Below are 23,764 nucleotides of genomic sequence, written 5' to 3'. Positions count from 1 at the left end.
TGGGTGAGGGAGTAGAGAACAGAAAACCTCTTGGGTTTTCTTTAGTGCTCATCGTAATGGCTGGAGTCTTTCACAGGGATGCGGTGTTTATTTATTTAGGATCCCCATTAGCTTTTGCAGAAGCAGCAGCTATTCTTTCTTGGGTCCACACAAAACATGACAAGTAAAAAAGAAAACCCACTGATACAGTGATAGTGAAATGCTTACCTGTAAGCTCTCTTTAGTGCAGTAAAATTATCTTAATATTAACAAATAAGTGATAAAAAGTAGTTTAAAAAAATTAACGATGGAAATATGTACATAATTAGAAGATGCTGTGTAATGTCTCTTGTGGTGACTGGGAATTACTTGTATTATGTTGTTGTTAAGACAACAACGTCATGGCTATGTCAGCTGTGAGATGTTTTTTTTCTTCTAAAAATCATGTGGAGATTCTGTAGCTATATGAAGTGTCTGAGTACGAACCCCCTTAATCAAGGGCATTACTTAGAAATGGTTCCAAATGGACAAAGGCTGTCTGGATTGTACTGGTTAGTCTGAATTGACTGGTTATTGTGTACTCTCACATACAACCGTTTAATAGTGAGAATTATTGTACAGTGTTATTTGTTTAACCAGGTCTCTCCATTTGATACAACTATGAGTATTTTCCAGCATTTTCCCTTTTCTTTGTGTGTGAAAGAAATGCCCTGAAAGTGATCTGACACCAATCACTCATGTTGAGACCATTACATTTGAGGAAATCATGGTGAAATCTCTACTGTACACAGTGTCAGTGTTATATCACTCGCCAGAGGCTGACCCCCCCCCCCCCTTCCATCCTTACTAATAATACACTCCTGATGATGTCGAGACTCAGACACACACAGCAACACCAAACGTGTGGTATGAGACCTCGCGATGAAGCCCTCACAACAATACGGAGAGGTTTGGTGCACACAACTAAGTCCCTTTTTTTTAGTTAAAAGGTCCCTTTTTGAAGAGCACTGACAAATAAAATGTAGAGTAAGTTGATGACAATTTCAAGGCCCACGCTGACGGGAGGAAAAAAGGCAGAGCTTTTACCCATGCTACTTCAGCTGCATTGAAGAGGACTTAGCGCAGATGGATGGTGCACTACATGTCATGGATATAATTCAAGCTGCCAGCTTAATCAGGATGTTACCAGGAAACAACCTGCAAAAGGGAAGGAGCAATTGTTTGCTGACCTCTAACCCCGGAGCCCATTATAGATTGTCATACATTCTTTTTGCCCCTTTTATGTTGGGGGGCTCAGGATCTCGGCTGGGGTTTCTGGGGAATTCAATGAGGGCCACCCAGAGCTTAATGCTCAAGAAAGAGATGGATTCCCCCAATCCACATGCATTAGGCACCCATTTCTCATTTTACAGCCTCACATGGCCAGATTAAAGTGTAAATCTCTCACCAAAAGAAATCATCTTGGGTTTTTTATTGTTGGGAGGTTGGGCTATGTTAGCTGTCCGAATATGGATGAAATTAATTTTTTTCTATAATAATTTCCAGGCCCCTGTTATATTGAAATGAGACACAAGAACAGTTTTGTTCTATGCTCCTAATCCCTCAGTTTATTAGCTGTGTACCCAGTGCTGAGGCACTTTATTTTCCTGCCTGGTATTCACTCCGCATCAATTGACATCGAATTGAATGGTTGAAGGCCCATCTCTGACATTGGTTAACATGTCAGTCAATACAAATGCTACCATAGTGCCTTGACCCCTTAAACACACACAGAGAGAGGAAAAATCTGTAAACATGTATGGTTCAAATCCAGTCAGACTTTTTGTTTCTGTGTCTTCATTTGATATACATGTTCTTTCAGACTGTCCATGGAGGGATTCTTCCATCTACTGGAGAGCATCGAACAACGATTCCACAGAGGAGAAAGAAGTGTGTACTGTGTCTCGTCACTTGGCGATAGCAAACGCAATAAAGTGATCAGGTAAGCTCTTTCCGTATTTAGAAACGATTTTGGTCTTTGCCTTGAGTTTGGCTGCAATTATTTTCATTATCAACCAGTGTTCATGGATCTGGGGAAAATGTATCAACCTGCCGCCAAGGGCTCTCACTTTAAATTAAGTGTCATCACTTGGCACCAACAATGCTCTTGCAGCACATCTTGGTTTCTAAGGGTTTTTCAAAGACACAGGATTGTCATAGTAACCACACTTTGCTGCTGAATTATGGTCCTCTTGGCATTTGGGAGTCATTGAAATGCACTGGCTATGTGTCATTTGAAACGAAAGTGAACACTTTTCTAAATATATTACATTTTTGTACAAGATGATAAAGATACAAATGTTTTATTATCAATAAGTGTTTGCAGTAGAATAGCAGGGAAGGAAATAACATTCCCAACTTCTTGCCTTTTTGCCAGAATGATCAGAACTACTGTCACCTGGTTGTCAGACGGTGGATTGTGTGTGTTTGTCTCTTGCTGTGGCCTTTGCTATGTGTTTGGGGCTTGTGTGTGTTGGGGCTCATCCCTAACATGGGGTGTACTGAGAACAGCTGCTGTGCTCTATACTCCTGACCTGTGGGCTGCTAGGCTGAGCCCCGGGTTCCATGGCGATGGCTCACTCCGCTCTATATATTCGTCAGCCTTTGTAACGCCAGGGCAGGCTTGAATGGAGAGGACCTTGATGCATGTGGAGCAGTCGTCCTTCACCAGCTTCAGAGGTTGTCATGGACCATGTCAATGGGTTGCCTGTTACCCGAAGAGCTAGTTAGCTCCAACTGGTCCACCACTGAGCCCAGGAAAATAAGGTAAGGCTTCTTTGAACTCTGCACCAGATAAGTTTTTTTTTTTTTTTTTTTTTTTGATGGCACTGTTTTGAAAATTTATAATTTGATGCATTTCTTTTCAATCGTATATAGAAGTGTGTGTTAGGTGAGGCAGTTAAAATGATCTTCAGGTTCATGCTGGTCAGTAATGTTACGACCCTTTGAAATTGAGCCTTCATGTACAGAATGTTTATTTTCTCCTTTGCGTCCTTTTGTTTTTCTAGAGAAAATTATTAATTGCTTTTGATATTATTTTTGGATAATTACTTGATAATTATTTAGCAATGTGCTGTAAAACCCCAGGTAGAAAAATCCTTCAATTGGTCTTGTGTTGCTGCTTCAGGGTACCTTAGTATTATATTTGCTAAATATTCCATCAAGTCTGAGTGAGTCAAGACGGGAACATTTTCAACTCTGCTCATGTAATAAATGTGAGCTATAATGGAGTCATTGAGCAGAGATATCAGTGCTCTAAAAGTGACCGAGTCCAATAGACAATCTCACCGTCCAAATGAAAAGTGAACCGATTCAAAGATGAATTCCACTTTTCAGACAAAGAGCAGATTAGTTCCTGTGCATTTTTCTTGAAGGTTTGATTGGAGTTCAGAGGAGAGGGGAAGCACATATTTAGAACAGGTTGAGATTTGAATTGAATGTCCGTGAACACATCTCCATCCTCCACAAATGTAAAGGTCATTGGTGTTACCTCAAGCAGTAACTCTGTGTGTGTGTGAATGTCATGAGCAAATGAAATGCCCTATCTGTGACTGGTTTCTTTTGATAATGAGGAGCTCCATTTTGAACCATAGCTCCAAGCTCTGCTATGCCTGAATACCTTATTGTATTCAGGCAAAAAGAAAGTGTCTTGAGATACAGTATCTTTTATACCCTACTGTGGTCGCTTGACCTTTTCTCAGTATGTAGCCAACTTATGTGTCATTAGGTTAACTTCAATTCACAAATATAAAATAAGCCAACTTTGGTCAATATATCAAGATGTCAAACTACACTACCTTTTCATTCGGCACACCTTGTGTGTTTCTTTCCATTGAGTTTTTCTTTCTCACCATTACATGCATGAATGACCCAACTCCATAATTGTTTATATTTGGAGTGTTTACACTATATAGATGGACAGTATATGTATAAATGCATTCTCTCACTGTAATAAAGTATGTTTATGTTGTATCTTACTGTGGTAAGATACAAGCCTGTGATCCTCGCTCACGGTACATCGTGTCCTCCATGCTGCAGCTCCCGTCTCCCCCCTGATGCTGCTCCTCTGTGGGATCGCTGGTTCAAGCACGCCCTTTTGCTGAAGGACTACCATGTCCTCACCCCCGAGCGCCTCGTCCAGCTGTTCACTCCACTGCTGCTGCCATACAACGCCTCCTATAGTGCCACGGTATGCATCTCACAATACACTTCAAGGGACAGTACCTTTTCTTACAGTACATACTCTGTCATGCACAGGAAGAACATGTCATGCATTACAAGGATATACTTATTTCTTTATTTTATTATTATTTAGATTTTTTTTAACCCCTTTTTCTATTTTCGATCTTGTCTCATCACTGCAAACTCCAAAGGGCTCGGGAGGCGAAGGTTGAGTCATGCGTTCTCTGAAACATGACCCGCCAAACCGCGCTTCTTAACACCCGCCCGCTTCACTTTGAAGCCAGCTGCACCAATGTTTCGGAGGAAACACCATTCGCCTGATGATCGAGGTCAGCCTGCAGGCTCCAGGCCCGCCACAAGGAGTTGCTAGAGCGCGATGAGCCAAGTAAAGGCCCCAGCCAAACCCTCCCCTAACCCGGACAACGCTGGGCCAATTGTGCGCCGCCCATTGGGACACCCGATCACGTCCGGTTGTGACCCGGGTCTGTAGTTCCGCCTCTAGCACTGCGATGCAGAGTGCCTTCGACTGCTGCGCCACTCAGGAGACCCGGATAAAACATCTGTACAGACAGACTCACACTTTGTGTGTGTGTGAAATGTAGTGCTTCCCGTTCGTCAGATTGCTACACAGGGTGACCTTGGCCAAAGGAAACTCTGACCCATGTGCTAATCGCAAATAACAGGCTCTGCCCAGACTCCTTTCATCCTGTGGCTTATTGTCCTGAAAAACACAGGCCTTTAATTTGTTATTAGCTGAAGTATTGCTGTGGCCCAGGCCCACGTGAATGAGGCAGCCATTAGACCTTCTTCACAACAGAGGCGGGAGTCTTTGAAATTCCCTACTCATTGACCTTGCAGCAGAGCATGCCCAATTAAACCGGCCATGAAATGAGACTATTCACCAGGCCCACAGAGGGTGAAAGATTGAGATAAGAGTAAGGTACCATCATTGCTACTCATCTTCCTTCCTGAATCCTCTGTTGCTTTCTTTGTTTGTGTGCTCAGGGTTGTCATTGTTAATTTGACACATGTACAGTTGAAGTCGGAAAGTTTACATACACCTTGGTCAAATACATTTAAACTCAGTTTTTCACAATTTCTGACATTTAATCCTCGTAAAAATTCCCTGTCTTAGGTCCGTTAGGATCACCACTTTATTTTAAGAACGTGAAATGTCAGAATAATAGTAGAGAAAATGTTTGATTTCAACTTTTATTTCTTTCATCACATTCCCAGTGGGTCAGAAGTTTACATACACTCAATTAGTATTTGGTAGCATTGCCTTTAAATTGTTTAACTTGGGTCAAACGTTTTGAGTAGCCTTCCACAAGCTTCCCATAATAAGTTGGCTGAATTTTGGCTCATTCCTCCTGACAGAACTGGTGTAACTGAGTCAGGTTTGTAGGCCTCCTTGCTCGCACACGCTTTTTCAGTTCTGCCCACACATTTTCTATAGGATTGAGGTCAGGGCTTTGTGATGGCCACTCCAATATAGAGGTCGACCGATTAATTAAGGCCGATTTCAAGTTTTCATAACAATCGGAAATCTGTATTTTTGGACATCGATTTGGCCGATACTAATACCTTGTCAGCTCGGGGATTCAATCTTGCAACCTTATTGTTAACTAGTCCAACGCTCTAACCACCTGCTTCTCATTGCACTCCACGAGGAGCCTACCTGTTACGCGAATGCAGTAAGCCAAGGTAAGTTGCTAGCTAGCATTAAACTTGTCTTATAAAAATCATAATCACTAGTTAACTACACATGGTTGATGATATTACTAGTTTATCTAGCGTGTCCTGCGTCGCATATAATCGATGCGGTGCGTATTTGCGAAAAAGGACTGTCATTGCTACAATGTGTACTTAAACATCAATGCCTTTCTTAAAATCAATACACGGAAGTATATATTTTTAAACCTGCATATTTAGCTAAAAGAAATCCAGGTTAGCAGGCAATATTAACCTGGTGAAATTGTGTCACTTCTCTTGCGTTCATTGCATGCAGAGTCAGGTTATATGCAACAGTTTGGGCTGCCTAATTTGCCAGAATTCTACGTAATTATGACATAACATTGAAGGTTGTGCAATGTAACAGCAATATTTAGACTGATGGATGCCACCCGTTAGATAGAATACAGAACGGTTCTGTATTTCACTGAAAGAATAAACGTCTTGTTTTTTAGATGATAGTTTCCGGGTTCGACCATATTAATGACCTAAGGCTCGTATTTCTGTGTGTTATTATGTATTAATTAAGTCTATGATTTGATAATGCCGTCTGACTGAGCGATGGTAGGCACCAGCAGGCTGTTAAGCATTCATTCAAACAGCACTTTCGTGCATTTTGCCAGCTCTTTGCTGTGCTTCAAGCATTGCGCTGTTTAAAACTTCAAGCCCATCAACTCCCGAGATTAGGCTGCTGTAACCGATGTGAAATGGCTAGCTAGTTAGCGGGGTGCTCGCTAATAGCGTTTCAAAAGTCACTCGCTCTTGAGAGTTGGAGTAGTTATTCCCCTTGCTCTGCATGGGTAACGCTGCTTCGAGGGTAGCTGTTGTCGATGTGTTCCTGGTTCAAGGCCAGGTAGGGGCGAGGAGAGGGACGGAAGCTATACTGTTACACTGGCAATACTAACGTGCCTATAAGAACATACAATAGTCAAAGGTATATGAAATACAAATGTTAGAGAGAAATAGTCCTATAATAACTAAAACCTAAAACTTCTTACCTGGGAATATTGAATACTCATGTTAAAAGGAACCACCAGCTTTCATATGTTCTGAGCAAGGAACTTAAACGTTAGCTTTCTTACATGGCACATATTGCACTTTCACTTTCTTATCCAACACTTTTGTTTTTGCATTATTTAAACCAAATTGAACATGTTTCATTATTTATTTGAGGCTAAATTGATTTTATTGCTGTTTTATATTAAGTTCAAATAAGTGTACATTCAGTATTGTTGTAATTGTCATTATTACAAATAATTAAATAAAAATTGGCCAATTAATCGGTATCGGCTTTTTTGGTCCTCCAATAATCGGTATCGGCGTTGAAAAATCATAAACTTTGTCGAACTCTACTCCAATACCTTGACTTTGTTGTCCTTAAGTCATTCTGCCACAACTTTGGAAGTATGCTTGGGGTCATTGTCCATTTGGAAGGCCCATTTGCGACCAAGCTTTAACTTCCTGACTGATGTCTTCTCTAGAGTATGTGGGACGCTAGCGTCCCACCAGGCCAACATCCATTCTTCGGCTTGCAAGCCTCCCCCTTTTTCCTCCAAACATAACGATGGTCATTATGGCCAAACAATTCTATTTTTTGTTTCATCAGACCAGAGGACATTTCTCCAGAAAGTACGATCTTTGTCCCAATGTGCAGTTGCTAACCGTAGTCTGACTTTTGTATGGCGGTTTTGGAGCAGTGGCTTCTTCCTTGCTGAGAGGCCTTTCAGGTTATGTCGATTATAGGACTGGTTTTTACTGTGGATATAGATACTTTTGTATCTGTTTCCTCCAGCATCTTCACAAGGTCCTTTGCTGTTCCGGGATTAATTTGCACTTTTCGCACCAAAGTATGTTCATCTCTAGGAGACAGAACGCGTCTCCTTCCTGAGTGGTATGACGGATGCGTGGTCCCATGGTGTTTATACTTGTATACTTTTGTTTGTACAGATGAACGTGGTACCTTCAGGCGTTTGGAAATTGCTCCCAAGGATGAACCAGACTTGTAGAGGTCTGCAAATAATTTTTCTGAGGTCTTGGCTGATTTCTTTAAAATTTCCCATGATGTCAAGCAAAGAGGCACTGAGTTTGAAGGTAGGCCTTGAAATACATCCACAGGTACACCTCCAATTGACTGAAATTATGTCAATTAGCCTATCAGAAGCTTCTAAAGCCATGACATCATTTTCTGGAATTTTCCACCATAATTTGCAAATAAATTCATTAAAAATCCTACAATGTGATTTTCTGGATCATTTTGTCTGTCATAGTTGAAGTGTACCTATAATGAAAATTACAGACCTCTCTCATCTTTTTAAGTGGGAGAACTTGCACAATTGGTGGCTGACTAAATACTTTTTTGCCCCACTGTATGTAAACTTCTGACTGTAACTGTATCACAAATCAATGAGTAGGTCTGTACAGATGAATCTCTTAACATTTGATTGAGTAGGGAATATTTCTTTCTTTCTTTCAATATAAATCAGTTTTAAAAAATAACAATCTTATGTGTCCAATCTCCTGAAAAAGCTGCTAACATTTTAGCTCTGGTTCTTGCGAGGCTGTAGAGGCTCTTAAAAATATGACTGACAAAGAGAAGAGAGGTGCCGCAATCCTGATCACCATGTCCAAGCGCATCAGGAAGAGCCTGAGTGTAAACCTCTCTCTCTTTCTCTCTCTCGCCCCCTCTCTATTTCTCTCTCTCGCCCCCCCTCTCTCTCTCTCTTGCCCCCTCTCACAAACCCACACAACAGCTTATTCTCCTTCATTCTCACACACGAGCCCAAACAGAATTTCCATTCACGTCTTGCCACACAGCCTTCACCACTCTGTGACCAACGGGAGCATGCATCTCGCATGCACACTCAGAGACCCTTTGAATATTGAAGGGCCAACCGTTGCATTCATTGATATTTCAATTGCAGTGGTTTGTGAGAGCTCTCTCCACTACGTGGTGCATTTGGAATATATTTAAAAAGAGAAATATCACGAGGAGGGATCAGGACATTTTGGATTGTGAGTGTTGAGTAGGAAGAAAAGATCAGATTGGGTGTTTGTTCTCCTCTCAGGATATGAAAGCCTGTACACGCTATCAGTCTGCCGATGACCTGCCGATCACAACTAATATTGTACAGGTTTGTCTGTTTCTAAATCGTCCTGATCTTCCCCTTCATATTAACGCTCATTAAAAGTTGTGAAGGGCCGTCTGAGCCGAGAGGCAGGCTTTGAAGACAAGAGAGGGCCTATCGCTCAGATGATGATGATGATGGCTGGTTTGATACGGTGAATGGAATCACCGTGTCCATCTCCCTCCTCCTCCTCCTCACATGGAGCAGCTCTTCTTAATTGTGTGTGTCCTCGTCTCCCGGGAGATAAGTTGAGAGGAAGGAAGAGAGCAGTTTGTCTCAATCCTCTCCGCCAAGTGGAGATAACTTAACGCATTTCACGTTAACGCGAGGATGATTGCGTTCTTTAGGCACTTGTCTAATCTCATGGATGAGAGGAGTGTGTGTGAGGGAGGGAGGGAGAGTAGAAAGAGAGAGAGGATAATCTCTTTTGCTTAAACCAGAGAGAATTTCTAGTTATTTTCTTTGTCAGGATGTGTGCAGTACTCTGTACCACAGCCAGGCCTGGGTAGATTACTTGTTTAGTCGTTAGGAGTTCAATTTGACACTCCCGTCACAATGTGGGAGCAGTTATAATGTGGTTTTAATTTGCCATGGTTGCAGGCCAAAGTGCTGCTGAGGACACTTCTGTCCCGGTCCAGTGAGGAGTGCCCCTCGGTGGAGAGTGAGTCTTCATCTTGTGGCCTTCCCTCGTTCCTCAACGACAGCGTTGCGGAGGTCCAACCAGCCAGACCTTCTCAGGAGCACGGCGCCTCAGGGATGCAAGGTCATTATCCCTCTCTTTCACCATTTCGGTATGGGCAGTTGTTAGCTAATGTGCTACTCCTTTGTAGTGATGCATCACTCGGTTATGATAATGAAACTGTATAGCCAGCCTCAAGACTAAAGCTAACGAGGGAAGTTGTGATTATGACCCTGTCCAATGATGCGAATGTTTTTAGACTGAAAAAATTCTAATCAGAAGTAATTTGCACATACTGCAACTTAAGTTTACACAACATTTCAAACTGAGGAAAGTCGGTAATTGCCCAGTGAGACAGAGAGGTTGGGATGTGAGCGTTTGTAGAATGGTGCCATTTCTGTTAAGTATGAGCAATCGCTGCACTGAAAGGAAACTTCCCCCATATGACAAAGAATTGCAACACTTTCACCATAGGCCTCTTTCTGAATCCCTGGCAGCCTCAGTCTTCATAGGGCCTTCTATTCAGACAAAGGGAAACCCAGAGTCCCAGCCTAGCCTCCCCCTGTCTCTGAGCTCTGTGTGGGCCTCCCTTTCTTTTACAGGACTACAAAGTGGTGAAGAGGACAGCCAAGACGAGAGCCCCGTGGAAAGTATTCCTATTAAAGGTAAAAAGGCAGTACCGAGCCCTGCATTCAGAGTTCTTGTGTGCCGTTTGTTTTCCTCCCACAGCAGCCGATAATGGGCTCTTTTTAAATGGATGGCTGTGGTAGGATGATCAAGGTGAATCTGGGGTCAAAGTCCCACCTGAAGAGCTGTGCAGTTCCTCTAATTATATTGGAGAAACTGTGCGTGTTTTCAGCCGGCCAGAGCAGATCCGAGGCCAAATTGATAATTCGCGCCCCGCATAATGCAGCTGTTTAATTGTCAGGACACCGGGGTGTAGCCAAAGATCTGTCATTGGTTCTCATTATCTTATAAACAATGCTGTGCAGCAGCAGACTTGAAAAGACGGGATCTGAAAGCGGCCTGTGTACTAGTCCACAGCCAGAATCTCAGAAATTCAAAATGATTTCTTATTACACTAGGCTATGGGATTTCCTACTGGGCGTTTCATGTGTGGAACACCCCCAAGGACGCAGGACCACAGAACTAGTCCAGTTTCAACTCACAACTAATTAAAATAAAAATATTGTTTTGAAAAGAAACATTTCCAGTCCAGTTTCATGGCTGGAGCCACTGCTGGGCAACCAAAGGTAATGAGTTAATAATGTGTGGCTGTAAATGCTCAAAGTGACATGCACTTGTTAGTCCGAGCAAACGATTTGACAAACAAGACAACTACAATGGACAGATACTTAGATATATTTGGCATACAAATGTTCCATTGTTTCATCATTTCTGGAAGGCCAAACATACATTTGTGGCCCACAGAGTTCAAAGGATTCTTGCCTATGGCTAGCACGCTTGGATGCGTAAACTCGACCCCTGGCCTGAACTTGGATTAAAACGACCAGATATAACGCTTTTATGTTTCGATTTACCGTAGTGTGTTAGTGTCATCAACTTGAGACAATTGGTCATTTATGACATACAGCTAGCTGCTCTATAGATTGTAAAGCCTGTGTAGTTCTCAAATATCAGACCTAATCCACTGTATATGGAAGTAGTTAGTGTTTTATTGAAAGAAAATCTCTCTCTTCCGAGTTGGGGTGCCTGCCAACCTGATACAGAGATAAGGTGGAGGGTGGTTATGGTGTCGTGGAAACTGTTACTCCCCTTGGCGTGTGTATGCACACTGCTTAAATACACAGCTTAGCCTGCCCTGCGCTGTGTTTTGACCCACTGTTCATCAGAAGGCCCAAAGAGCCAGCGTGTTGTCTCATCAAACACACAGCCTCTGAAAGTTGGAAACCTGGGCCTTGAGTCAATATTTAACTCTGACATTTTGTGTTTTTGGGACAGAGACAAAAGCATATCAGCTGCTTAAACAGTCTGCCACGCAGGCGAGGCAGCAGAGCTCTGGAGACGAGGAGGATCTGTCAGGTAAGGGGAGACAGCGCCTGCACCACCCCACCCCTCCAGCGAGCCACCGTGGCCTAATCATCAGTCAACACTGACCATATGTCTCACTGTTCTATGTTCTATAAAGAATTGGCACAAGTGTTGTATAAAGAATACCACCCTGTGTACAGGTTTGATTTTGTCAGTCTTCTGTGCTTTTCCTCTCCGTCTATTTACCTACATGTCAATACACAACATAGATTATCGTGTAATTTGATGCACGTCAAAATGTTTGATCTGTCTTGTTTGCTCTTTAAGGAATAAATGATGGCTATGAAGAGAATACTGGGAGGGTTGAGCGCTCCTCTCAAGACCCTTACCCATGGTAAGGACATTGTTCTTCTTCACACCCTTTATGGAAATAGGCCACCAGACACCAAAGGTAATGATGTACATCTGCATGTAGCTCTCATAATTCCCTGTTAATTTCCATTAGATCAAGGGGGCGCCACCCATTAACTTGTGCATGAAAACAAAAGGCCAGACTGTTATCAAGCCTAAAGCCTGCTCTCACTATTTATTGGGTTTTTGTTTTAGGAGGCTAGCAATAAAACCAGACCGTTGCCAACTAAACTAGTTTGGAAAATCCAATCTGACCCCAAATGGTTTGCACTATGTGTACAAACTGTGTTTCAATAAATAGAAAATCAGAAACAACTGTTTTGAAAAGAAGACTTACAAGGAGGAGTTTTAAGATGACACATCCCTTCATTTCCAGAGCTTCCCCACATCCTGAATTGCATTTAGGCTGCTCAAATCAAAGTGTTGAGTGGTAGGAAAAGAACGTCTGAATAGCTGCATGTTTTTCACACATTTGAATATCAACACGACTTCATCAAAATCTGCAATTGTAGGTCCTCAGAGCAGCTCTTCACCGGGAGCCCATTTGGGAAGGTAATGGCTGGGTAAACGTTATGAGGAATAATCTTCTCTGATTTCATGTGATTACTGGGCACCACGCTGACACAAGGGCCCAAAGTGTGCGTCTCCCTGGCCAGGCCAGCGGGTCTCTCAGTCTACCTATTAGCAGAGGGAAGGGCATAATGGCCCAGTTCTATTGAGGCGCTACTGTCTGCCAGTGCCAGCCCAATGACTATACCTCTTTAATAAACATGAGCCAATTTCAGACTCCAGACCCTCTGATCGCTCTGTCTCCACTGTCATTAAGGAGCATGGGAAGGCGATAAAACACATGTAAATGTCGAGGAAATGGAGAGAATCACACCACTCTGATTGGCCACTGTGGCCGTGTTGGTCCTGTGCATATATTATTGAAATGAGACTAATGACTAGTTTTGCATGCTTGACACCTATTCTGGTCAGGGGAGGAGTGATCTGTTGTAGAGCGACAGCTAAGAGCGGTCACCATCGCACCTCTTTCCTGCACCTCTGTGATTCTCCACCCCCGGATGCTTCCGTTTTAAGCATTCCACTTACCACAGTCACTTCTTGCGCTTTATTGCTTCTACAAGTGGTCTGGAAACCCTGCACTTGAACAGAAGCATAACACTGCAGCATGCTCTGCCACGTCTTTCCCTATCTCAATGTCTCTCTCCCCATCTCTTTCCCCCTTTCTCTATTCCTCTCTCACCCTGTCCTTATGTATTTTCCTCTCTTCCCCTCTACTTCATCCTTTAAAAAAAAAAAAAAAGATGATTAGCTTTATTTTGTCAGTGAGCTGATGAGTGACATCAAACGACTCTGTGGCTGGACTCAAAAAATGGCTTCCTCTCTGTTGTCTTAGACAATAATTATGATTTCCCAGTTAAGCCTAGACTACAGCTGAGGGATTGTAGTTTAAAGCAGAGGCTTTGGTACAAAAAAAATGCATTTATAGGCCTTTGTATGGCTCCTCATTATGTGTGGGCCTGATTCATTAAGTAATTGGTTTGCAGTTGTTTACATGAGTATTACGGTCCTCTATTCAGGAGCCTTTGAGAGATGCATTGTGCAAATGTTGCATGTTATGAATGCAGAATGAGAGGCGGGGGGGGGGCAGTCCTATTGGCCAAACACTACACTCTGCTGAAAAGCAAGAGAAAAGCGCTGGGTGCCTCTTTGCATAGCAATGACTGCCTTTAATAAGCTTTACAGATTAAATACGCGCATTCGATACAAGATGCAAAGAAATACTCTTAACACATTTATATGTGCTCATTTCACTATTATGGCATTGGAGAGAATCAAGGTCTTTCATATTCAGTATTTTTCTCTCTCCTCCACAGTGTTTTTCAGAGTATAGAATGTGCTGTTTATTGTATTATAAGTCACGGCCAAGCAGACTGAGCTGCAACAACAGTTTATTAAGGATTCATCCATTAGAAATCTTTTGCTGCCATTGTGAGTGGTAAAGAAAAATCACTTTGTGGTTGAGTGGGGATGAAAGCAATAATGCAAGGAGTGAGACTTAATAAGCAGCTGCACTCCATGTAAAGACTACTTGTTCCCCTTTGTCTGGGGGTGCATGCCACTGCTTCCTGTTGTGCAAGATTCATTGTGATGTTTTTCTTTGTTTTACTGTAGGCATTTCAGATGTTCCTTTTCCTTTCTTGTTTTTATATTTTCTTGGCTTTTTTTCCTATTTTGTTTTTGTTTTTTGGGGCCTGGCCTTGATCTAAGAAAAGATTCTCACACTGAAAAAGAAAACATAGGTGATCTCTCCCTCTCCAGTAATCAGTGAGTGATGTGGTTGTGATGCCTTCTTCCTGCTTGACAAAAACCTTGACTTGACAATTAGTGTGGAGCGTTCCCTTGGACAACAGGATGTGCTCAGGCATTCGCTCCCCCCCCCCCCTCCAATCACTCAGACAGACACAAAGTGTCATAATCAGAAATTAGCCCTCTGGAGGAGAGGCAGGAAGAAGCGATGTGTGTGGCATCTCTCACAGAACACTGGCAGGGAGGGAGAGGAAGGGAGAGCGAGCGGGAGGAAAAAACAAGATCAGGCACCAGAAGGTGCCAGGTAGAGAGACCAACGAACATGCAGACAAACTAACAGAGCCTGATTTAGAGCGCAGCTGACAGAAATGTGTTCAGAGACTTTCGGCAGAGAAATAATATGGTGACAATTTTTTCCCCATTGTGAATTCATGGCAAAGGCAGACACATGCCCAGTCTAAAAACAAATGCTTGCTCCTACCCCTAGACACTTGATGGCCCTTCATTTGTAGATCTGAAAGCATTGTAATTGTGTAAGCAATATGGGTGTAACTCCATATAGCCCACTGGGCAAGAGAAACGGGCACAGACAGCATTGAGGTGATCCTGTCAGACGAGGTCACTCTCCTGCATTGAGTTCCTCTCCTCCTCCCACAGTCAATCACACCATATCTAACAGTATTCATATAGTGTATACATCTGTCTGATAGGTTAAACCAGACGTTTTTACGGGTAGCAATTAAGTACCATACTGTGATTGTCTTCAATAAAAATGGTTTATAAAAAAAATTTAAATAACAAAAATTAGCTTCTTAGCAAATAGCAATTTTTCAAGCAAGAATTTTACTAGGGCTGTCGGAGTGGTTTGAGTGGGGAGTGGAAAACTGAAAATGAGCTGTTATTCGCAGAGCAGTTTAGCACTCTCTCATTTGTCTATCGACTAATTTAAAAACAGGCTGAATTTCAGGTGGTCTTTTTAAACAACCCCTCCCGCCCCTACCCTTTTGTCCTCAGAATTGTTTGTAGAGCTCCGAGACAGGATTGTGTCACGGCACAGATCTGGGGAAGAGTACCAAAACATTTCTAAAGCATTGAAGGTCCCCAAGAACACAGTGGCCTCCATCATTCTTAAATGGAAGATGTTTGGAACCACCAAGACTCTTCCTAGAGCTGGCAGCCTGGCCAAACTGAGCAATCGGGGGAGAAGGACCTTGGTCAGGGAGGTGAACAAATACCCACTGGTTGCTGTGACAAAGCTCCAGAGTTCCTCTGTGGAGATGAACGAACCTTCCAAAAGGACAACCATCTCTGCAGCACTCCACCAATCAGGCCTTTATGATAGAGTGGCCAGACGGAAGGCACATGACAGCCTGCTTGGAGTTTGCCTAAAGGCGCTTAAAGATTCTCAGACCATGAGAAGCAAGATTCTCTGGTCTGATGAAACCAAGATTGAACTCTTTGGCCTGAATGCCAAACGTCACGTCTGGAGGAAACGTGGCACCATCCCTGCGGTGAATCATGGTGATGGCAGCATCATGGTGTGGAGATATTTTTCACTGGCAGGAACAGGGAGACTAGTCAGGATAGAGGGAAAGATGAACCGAGCAAAGTACAGAGAGATCCTTGATGAAAACCTGCTTGAGAGGATCTGCAGAGAAGAATGGGAGAAATTTCCCAATACAGGTGTGCCAAGCTTGTAGTGTCATACTCAAGAAGACTCGAGGCTTCAATCGCTCCCAAAGGTGCTTCAACAAAGTACTGCGTAAAGGGTCTGAATATTTATATAAATGTGATATCAGTTTTTTTAATACATTTTTAAACATTTCTAAAAACCTGTTTTTGCTTTGTCATTATGGGGTATTGTGTGTAGATTGATAAGGGGGGGTGGGGACTATTTAACCAATTTTAGAATAAGGCTGTAACGTAACAAAATGTGGAAAAAGTCAAGGGGTCTGAATACTTTCCGAATGCACTATGAATGGCGCACATGCACACTCCATGTCTTAATTGTATCAAGGATTAAAAATCCTTCTTTAACCTGTCTGCTCCCCTTCATCTACGCTGATTTGAAGTGGATTTAACGAGTTTCATCAATAAGGGATCATAGACTAACAAGGTGAAACCCGGTCTAAGCTATGTCATGGAAAGAGCATAATATTTTGTGTACTCAATACAACACAGTAAAATCACCTTTTTGACTGCACTGGGCTTTTAATCACACAATGTAATTTCATTTCTATTCATGATAAAATTAAGTAGAAATTCTTTGTCCCATTGTTTCATGCGCTGAAATAAAATATCCCAGAATTGTTCCATATGCACAAAAAAAACATTTCTCTCAAATGTTTTGCACAAATTTGTTTACATCCCTGTTATTGTGCATTTCTCATTTGCCAAGATATTCCATCCACCTGACAGGTGTGGCATATCAAGAAGCTGATTAATCATTACACAGGTGCAGGAGGACAATAAAAGGCCACTCTAAATGTGCAGTTTTGTCACACAACACAATGCCACAGATGTCTCAAGTTTTGAAAGAGCGTGCAATTGGGGTGCTGACTGCAGGAATGTCCACCAGAGCTGTTGCCAGAGAATTGGATGTTCATTTCTCTACCATAAGCGTTGTTTTAGAGAATTTGGCTTAATGTCCAACTGGCCTCACAACTGCAGACCACATGTAACCATCCCAGCCCAGGACCTCCACATTGAAGTTCTTCACCTGTGGGATCATCTGAGGGGAGTGCTGTCTGTAATAAAGCCCTTTATTGTGTGGAAAAACTCATTTTGATTGCCTGGGCCTGGCTCCAAAGTGGGTGGGCCTATGCCCTCCCAGGCTCACCCATGGCTGTGCCCTTGCCCAGTCATGTGAAATCCATAGATTAGGGCCAAAGGGCAACTGGAGAAGAAGGCTGACATTTTTACGTGTTTTTTTCTCTTCTCCTTTGCGTTGTTTGTAACTTTTTATTTTCTAACTTATTTTGTACATAATGTTGCTGCTACCATCTCTTATGACCGAAAATAACTTCTGGACATCAGGACTGTGATTAACTCACCACGAACTGGCAGAATCCTTTTGTTACTTTAACTAGTCCGACGAGCCCGAGGTGAATGACATACTGCTTTCCCAGGAACATGCCCAGATCCCCGTCACTTGTGTGAAGAGAAGGCGGAGAAAAGGGGGGGAATTCTCCAGGAATTCGAAGGCAATTGAAAAAAAAACACTGCCTTCCATTTTGCTAGCAAAGGTGCAATCTTTGGAAAATAAAATTGATGACCTATGCGGAAGATTGAACTACCAACGGGATATTCAATACTGGGATATTCAATACTGTAATATCTTATGCGTCACGGAGCCATGGCTCACCGACGACATTATCAACATACAGCTGGCTGGTTATACACTGTATCGCCAGGATAGAACGGTGGCGTCTGGTAAGATCAGGGGTGGCGGACTATGTATTTTTTGTAAATAACAGCTGGTGCACTATATCTAAGGAAGTCTCAAGGTTTTGCTTGCCTGAGGTAGAGTATCTCATGATAAGCTATCTACCTAGAGAGTTTATCTGTATTTTTCGTAGCTGTTTACATACCACCACCGTCAGAGGCTGGCACTAAGACAGCATTGAATGAGCTGTATTCCGCCATAAGCAACAAGAAAACGCTCACCCCAGGCGGTGCTCCTAGTGGCTGGGGACTTTAATGCAGGGAAACTTAAATCGGTCTTACCACATTTCTGTCAGCATGTTAATTGTGCAACCAGAGGGAAAACAACTCTGGACCACCTTTACTCCACACATAGAGTGCATAGAAAGCTCTCCCTCGCCATCCATTTGGCAAATCTGACCATAATTATATTCTCCTGATTCCTGCTTACAAGCAAAAATTAAAGCAGGAAGCACCAGTGACTTGATCAATCAAAAAGTGATCAGATGAAGCAGATGCTAAGCTACAGGACTGTGTTGCTAGCACAGACTGGAATATGTTCTGGTATTCCTCCGGTGACATTGAGGAGTACACCACATCAGTCATTGGCTTCATCAATAAGTGCATCGATGACTTCATCCCAACAGTGACCGTGCGTACATTCCCCAACCAGAACCCATGAATTACAGGCAACATCCGCACTGAGCTAAAGGCTAGAGCTGCCGCTTTCAAGGAGCGGGACTCTAACCCGGAAGCTGATAAGAAATCCTGCTATGCCCTCCGACGAACCATCAAACAGGCAAAGTGTCAATACAGGACTAAGATTGAATCGTACTACACCGGCTCTGACGCATGTCGGGTGTGGCAGGGCCTACAAACCATTACAGACTACAAAGGGAAGCACAGCCGAGAGCTGCCCAATGACACGAGTCTACCAGAATAGCTAAACTACTTTTTATGCTCGCTTCGAGGCAAATAACACTAAAACATGCATGCGAGCACCAGCTGTTCCGGAAGACTGTGTGATCACGCGCTCCATTGACAATGTGAGTAAGACCTTTTAAACAGGTCAACATTCACAAGGCCGCAGGGCCAGGCGGATTACCAGGACGTGTACTGGAGCATGTGCTGACCAACCAACATTTTCAACCTCTCCCTATCCGAGTCTAATACCAACATGTTTTAAGCAGACCACCATAGTGTCCTTGGGCACAGGAACTAAGGTAACCTGCCTAAACGACTACCGACCCGTAGCACTCACGTCTGTAGCCATGAAGTTCTTTGAAAGGCTGGTCATGGCTCACATCAACACCATCCCAGAAACCCTAGACCCACTCCAATTTGCATACAGTCCCAACAGATCCACAGATGATGCCATCTCCATTGCTCCTCACACTGCCCTTTCCCACATGGACAAAAGGAACACCTATGTGAGAATGCTATACATTGACTGCAGTGTTACCATAGTGCCCCCGAAGCTCATCAATAAGCTAAGGACCCTGTGACTAAACACCTCCCTCTGCAACTGGATCCTGGACTTCCTGACGGGCCGCCCCCGGGTGGTAAGGGTAGGTAACAACACATCCGCCACGCTGATCCTCAACACAGGGGCCCCTCAGGGGTGCGTGCTCAATCCCCTCCTGTACTCCCTGTTCACTTATGACTGCACGGCCAGGCACAGCTACAACACCATGAAGTTTGCCATTGACACAACAGTGGTAGGCCGGATCACCGACAACGACGAAACAGCCTATAGGGAGGAGGTCAGAGACCTGACCGTGTGGTGCCAGGACAACAACCTCTCTCTCAACGTGATCAAGACAAAGGACATGATTGTGGACTACAGGAAAAAGAGGACCAAGCACACTCACATTCTCATCGACAGGGTTGTAGTGGAGCAGGTTGAGAACTTCAAGTTCCTTGGTGTCCACATCACCACAAACTAACGTGGTCCAAGCACACCAGATAGTCGTAAAGAGGCCATGACAAAACCTATTCCCCCTCAGGAGACTGAAAAGATTTGGCATGGGTCCTCAGATCTTCAAAAAGATTCTACAGCTGCACCATCGAGAGCATCCTGACTGGTTGCATCACTGCCTGGTATGGCAACTGCTCGGCCTCCGACTGCAAGGCACTACAGAGGGTAGTGCGTACGGCCCAGTACATCAAGGGGCAAAGCTTCCTGTCATCCAGGACCGCTATACCGGCGGTGTCAGATGAAGGCCCTAAAAATTGTCGAAGACTCCAACCAACCAAGTCATAGACTGTTCTCTCTGCTACCACATGGCAAGCGGTACCGGAGTGCCAAGTCTAGGTCCAAGAGGCTTCTAAACAGCTTCTACCCCCAAGGCTACCCAGACTATTTGCATTGCCTCCCTCCCCCTCCCACACACACACACTGCTGCTACTCTCTGTTGTTATCATCTATGCATAGTCACTTTAATAACTCTACCTTCATGTACATATTACCTCGACTAACCGGTACCCCCGCACATTGACTCTGTTCTGGTTCCCCCCTGTATATAGTCTCGCTATTGTTATTTTACTACTGCTCATTAATTACGTGTTACTTTTATTTCTCATTCGTTTTTTTATTTAGTTTTTTAACTGCATTGTTTAGGGGCTCGTAAGTAAGGTGTTGTAACCTGTTGTATTCGGCGCATGTGACTAATACAATTTGAAATTAATTTTATTAAAATTGACCGATTTCTAGTAAAACCTTTGACATTTTAGCACGTTCTATTTTATTTTTTTGTTCAGTATTTCATTTGTGACTAATTTCACTGGTCTAGAATTGAATTGAATAAAATATTCCATTTTATTTCTGTCAGTCAATGTGTTCTGTTCTGTCAAGCAGCTCTGATCCCAATGAAGGAGCCACCTACTATCAATGAATGTACCCGAGTGTGAATCTATGGCACTATTTCCAGTGCTGCAGTTTTCCTTTATGGCCAGCAGAGAGCACTCATACATTAGAGAGCACAGAGTGGAATCGGTGAATACCCTGAGTGCTCCATCCTACTATAATCCTCTGCTTTATTCAACATCTAAACAATTTAGCTGTGGGTCATAGCTGGGAAGGGAGTAGGAGTTGATGGGAGTGATGGGGTGATGGGTCTCCCTCTTTTTTTCCCTTTACCTTTAGACAAACGCTGTGCTAGAGTGCCTGTGCTATTAGCATTTCTGTGTGGGTGTTAGGAGCTTAAAAAAGACAGTGTAAATAGAGGCACCATTCTCTACCAGGCTGTGCTAACAGTATATGAAATGCAAGGTAAGCATTATTTTTCCAGACAGAATCCACCACCCTGTATAGCTTTTCCATTATGGAAGAACATCATCAAATTACCTTCATTCCAATGAACTCATTACAAAAACAATCATTATATAGTGCAGTTTGAAAAGATAGCATATGAGAAGCGAAGGAGGCAGTCATAGGTCTAGGTCTCCTTTACTTAGACACTAGCAATAAGTATGTCTAATTGGGGGGAAATAAAGTCTGCTTTTTCACATGCAGTGGGATAATATGGATTTGTAATTGTGGAATTATTTTATAAGGGCTATGACATGATTGGTTATTGATATTTCCTTTGTATCATTTGTATCAAATGTATCATACAATTCTTAATTCTACAAGGCCTATAACCTAATGATAGACAATAATCAAATGTTAGAGAAAAAAATCATGAAGTTGTGAATGAAGGATGCCAGTCCTGCTCACAAACCTTATTGTAATGTAGATATAACATAAGGTAAACAGTAATATGTAACAATCACATAAACCAGGAAGGAGACTCTCCAAAAAGGAGGCATTTCAATGGTAGCTATAATTTGCAGCATTTTTCACATTACGTTCACCTCTGTCTACCAGAGTGCAAAACAGTGGCCAGCCCGGTCTGTCTTACATATTCAGATCATTGCCTCAATTAAGGGAAACTCAGCACAATATGAACTGGCAGAAATGTTTATGGAAATGTAATATTAGATTTGAAGGGGTCATTGGCATCCTGGGCTCTCTATGGTAATGGCCCAGTCTTGAAAATCAGTCCGGTCCCTGTCTGAAGTGGAGCAGCTGACGGATCATTCCCATGCTGCCTGCGGAAGTTATAAAAGAATAGTCCAATTTATTCCCCGGAAACATGTATTTATTACCGTCATTACAGTGGCGGGGAGAAGAAGTAACATGTTGCTGTAAATGGCTTGAGATTTTAAAAAAGGAATGTGAATATATACATACATTTTGATTATGTCTGTGTTTTCAGATGTCATAGCCTAGGATGCAGTGCCGTAACAGCTGATGTGTAATTTTGTAAAATACGTCCCTATCCAAAATAAGAGGGACTGGGAAGTAAATGGGAAGTAACAAACCAGACTTCGTCTCTTAAGGCAAGTCAGTTAAGAACAAATTCTTATTTACAATGATGGCCTACCAAAAGGCAAAAGGCCTCCTGCAGGGACGGGGGCTGGATTAAAATAAAAATACAGGACTAAACACATCACGACGAGACACTCGTTGCTGTTCCACATTCACTTCAAGTGCCAATTTTCTGAAAAGTACAGACCGTTTTTAAAAACATTTCATTTGAAGCTCACCTTGCACTAAGACTTCATGAATACTCTTATGGATAAACTGTGTAGTCAGAACTACAAGGTTGCACTTCCCAAAATTATGACTTGGCCATGTAACTATTGATTGTGTGCGTTTTGTGTAATTACAGTTTTATCTGTCTGGTATTCCCTAAATCAAACATTCTCTCAATTAGAAGCAAAAAATGTTCCAGGAGTGTCTGACACTTAATCTATAGTTGTGGATGTTGACATTCTCGTGAGAATTGCTCCTACTTAAAGGTGATTTGAACATGACATATAAAAGAAATCCAGATTTTTATGCTGGGTATAATGGCTGCTAAGAAGAAGACAATCTTACAAAGTTATTTTGAACATGGAATGAAGTCTAAAATGTGTTCATATTTAAATATGTCCACTGCAAGGTTGCAAACAGCTTCCACTGTAACTTTGACAAATTGGATCAGGGCTGTGAGTCATTTTATAGCTGAAGTATTTTTGTATTTTGTAGGTAAGTACAACTCATTAAAGTTGACTTACAGTGCCTTCAGAAAGTATTAATTATTGTCATGCTTAAAGGTGAGTTGATCTCCCAGTGTCTGGTGGAAAGCAGACTGAACCAGGTTTTCCTCTAGGATTTTGCCTGTGCTTAGCTCCATTGTGAATATTTTTTTATCCTGAAAAACTCCCCAGTCTTTAATGATTACAAGCATACCCATAACATGATGCAGCCACCACTAAGCTTGAAAATATGGAGAGTGGTACTCTGTGTTGTATTGGATTTGCCCCAAGTTAATTGCTTTGTCACATTTCTTGCAGTATTACTTTAGTGCCTTGTTGCAAACAGGATGCATGTTTTGGAATATTTTTTCAGTAAATGCTTCTTTTTCATTATGTCCATAAGGTTAGTATTGTGGAGTAACTATATAATGTTGTTGATCCATCCTCAGTTCTCTTATCACAGCCATTAAACTCTAACTGTTTTAAAGCAACTGAATCCGGTAGGACGTCAGTATCTTTGTAGTGACTGGGTGCGTTGATACACCATCCAAGGTGTATTTAATCATTTCACCATGCTCAAAGGGATATAAAAAGGTCAGCTTTTTTATTTTTACCCATCCCTCAATTAGGTGCCCTTCTTTGCGAGACATTGGTAAACCTGCCTGGTCAAGTGGTTGAATCTGTGTTTGAAATTCACTGCTTGACTTTAGGGACCTTACAGATACAGTTGAAGTCAGAAGTTTACATACACTTAAGTTGGAGTCATTAAAACTTGTTTTTCAACCACTCCACAAATTTCTTGTTAACAAACTAGTTTTGGCAA

General features: G+C 42.6%; 1 protein-coding gene across 1 annotated transcript in view; it reads left to right on the top strand.

The window, feature by feature from the left end:
- Positions 1–23,764, top strand: part of LOC115138404 (centrosomal protein kizuna) — a 37,528-nt gene that overhangs the window by 8,575 nt on the left and 5,189 nt on the right. Inside the window, 7 exon segments of the mRNA XM_029675221.2 lie at positions 1,841–1,960; positions 2,620–2,784; positions 4,057–4,207; positions 9,657–9,819; positions 10,338–10,400; positions 11,698–11,778; positions 12,055–12,121. Coding sequence (XP_029531081.2) covers positions 1,841–1,960; positions 2,620–2,784; positions 4,057–4,207; positions 9,657–9,819; positions 10,338–10,400; positions 11,698–11,778; positions 12,055–12,121 — 810 coding nt within the window.

The sequence above is a fragment of the Oncorhynchus nerka genome, linkage group LG12 (assembly GCF_034236695.1).
Source record: "Oncorhynchus nerka isolate Pitt River linkage group LG12, Oner_Uvic_2.0, whole genome shotgun sequence".
Taxonomy (NCBI): domain Eukaryota; kingdom Metazoa; phylum Chordata; class Actinopteri; order Salmoniformes; family Salmonidae; genus Oncorhynchus; species Oncorhynchus nerka.
Note: the sequence above shows the minus strand (reverse complement) of the source record. Positions and strands in the feature narration are given on the sequence as shown.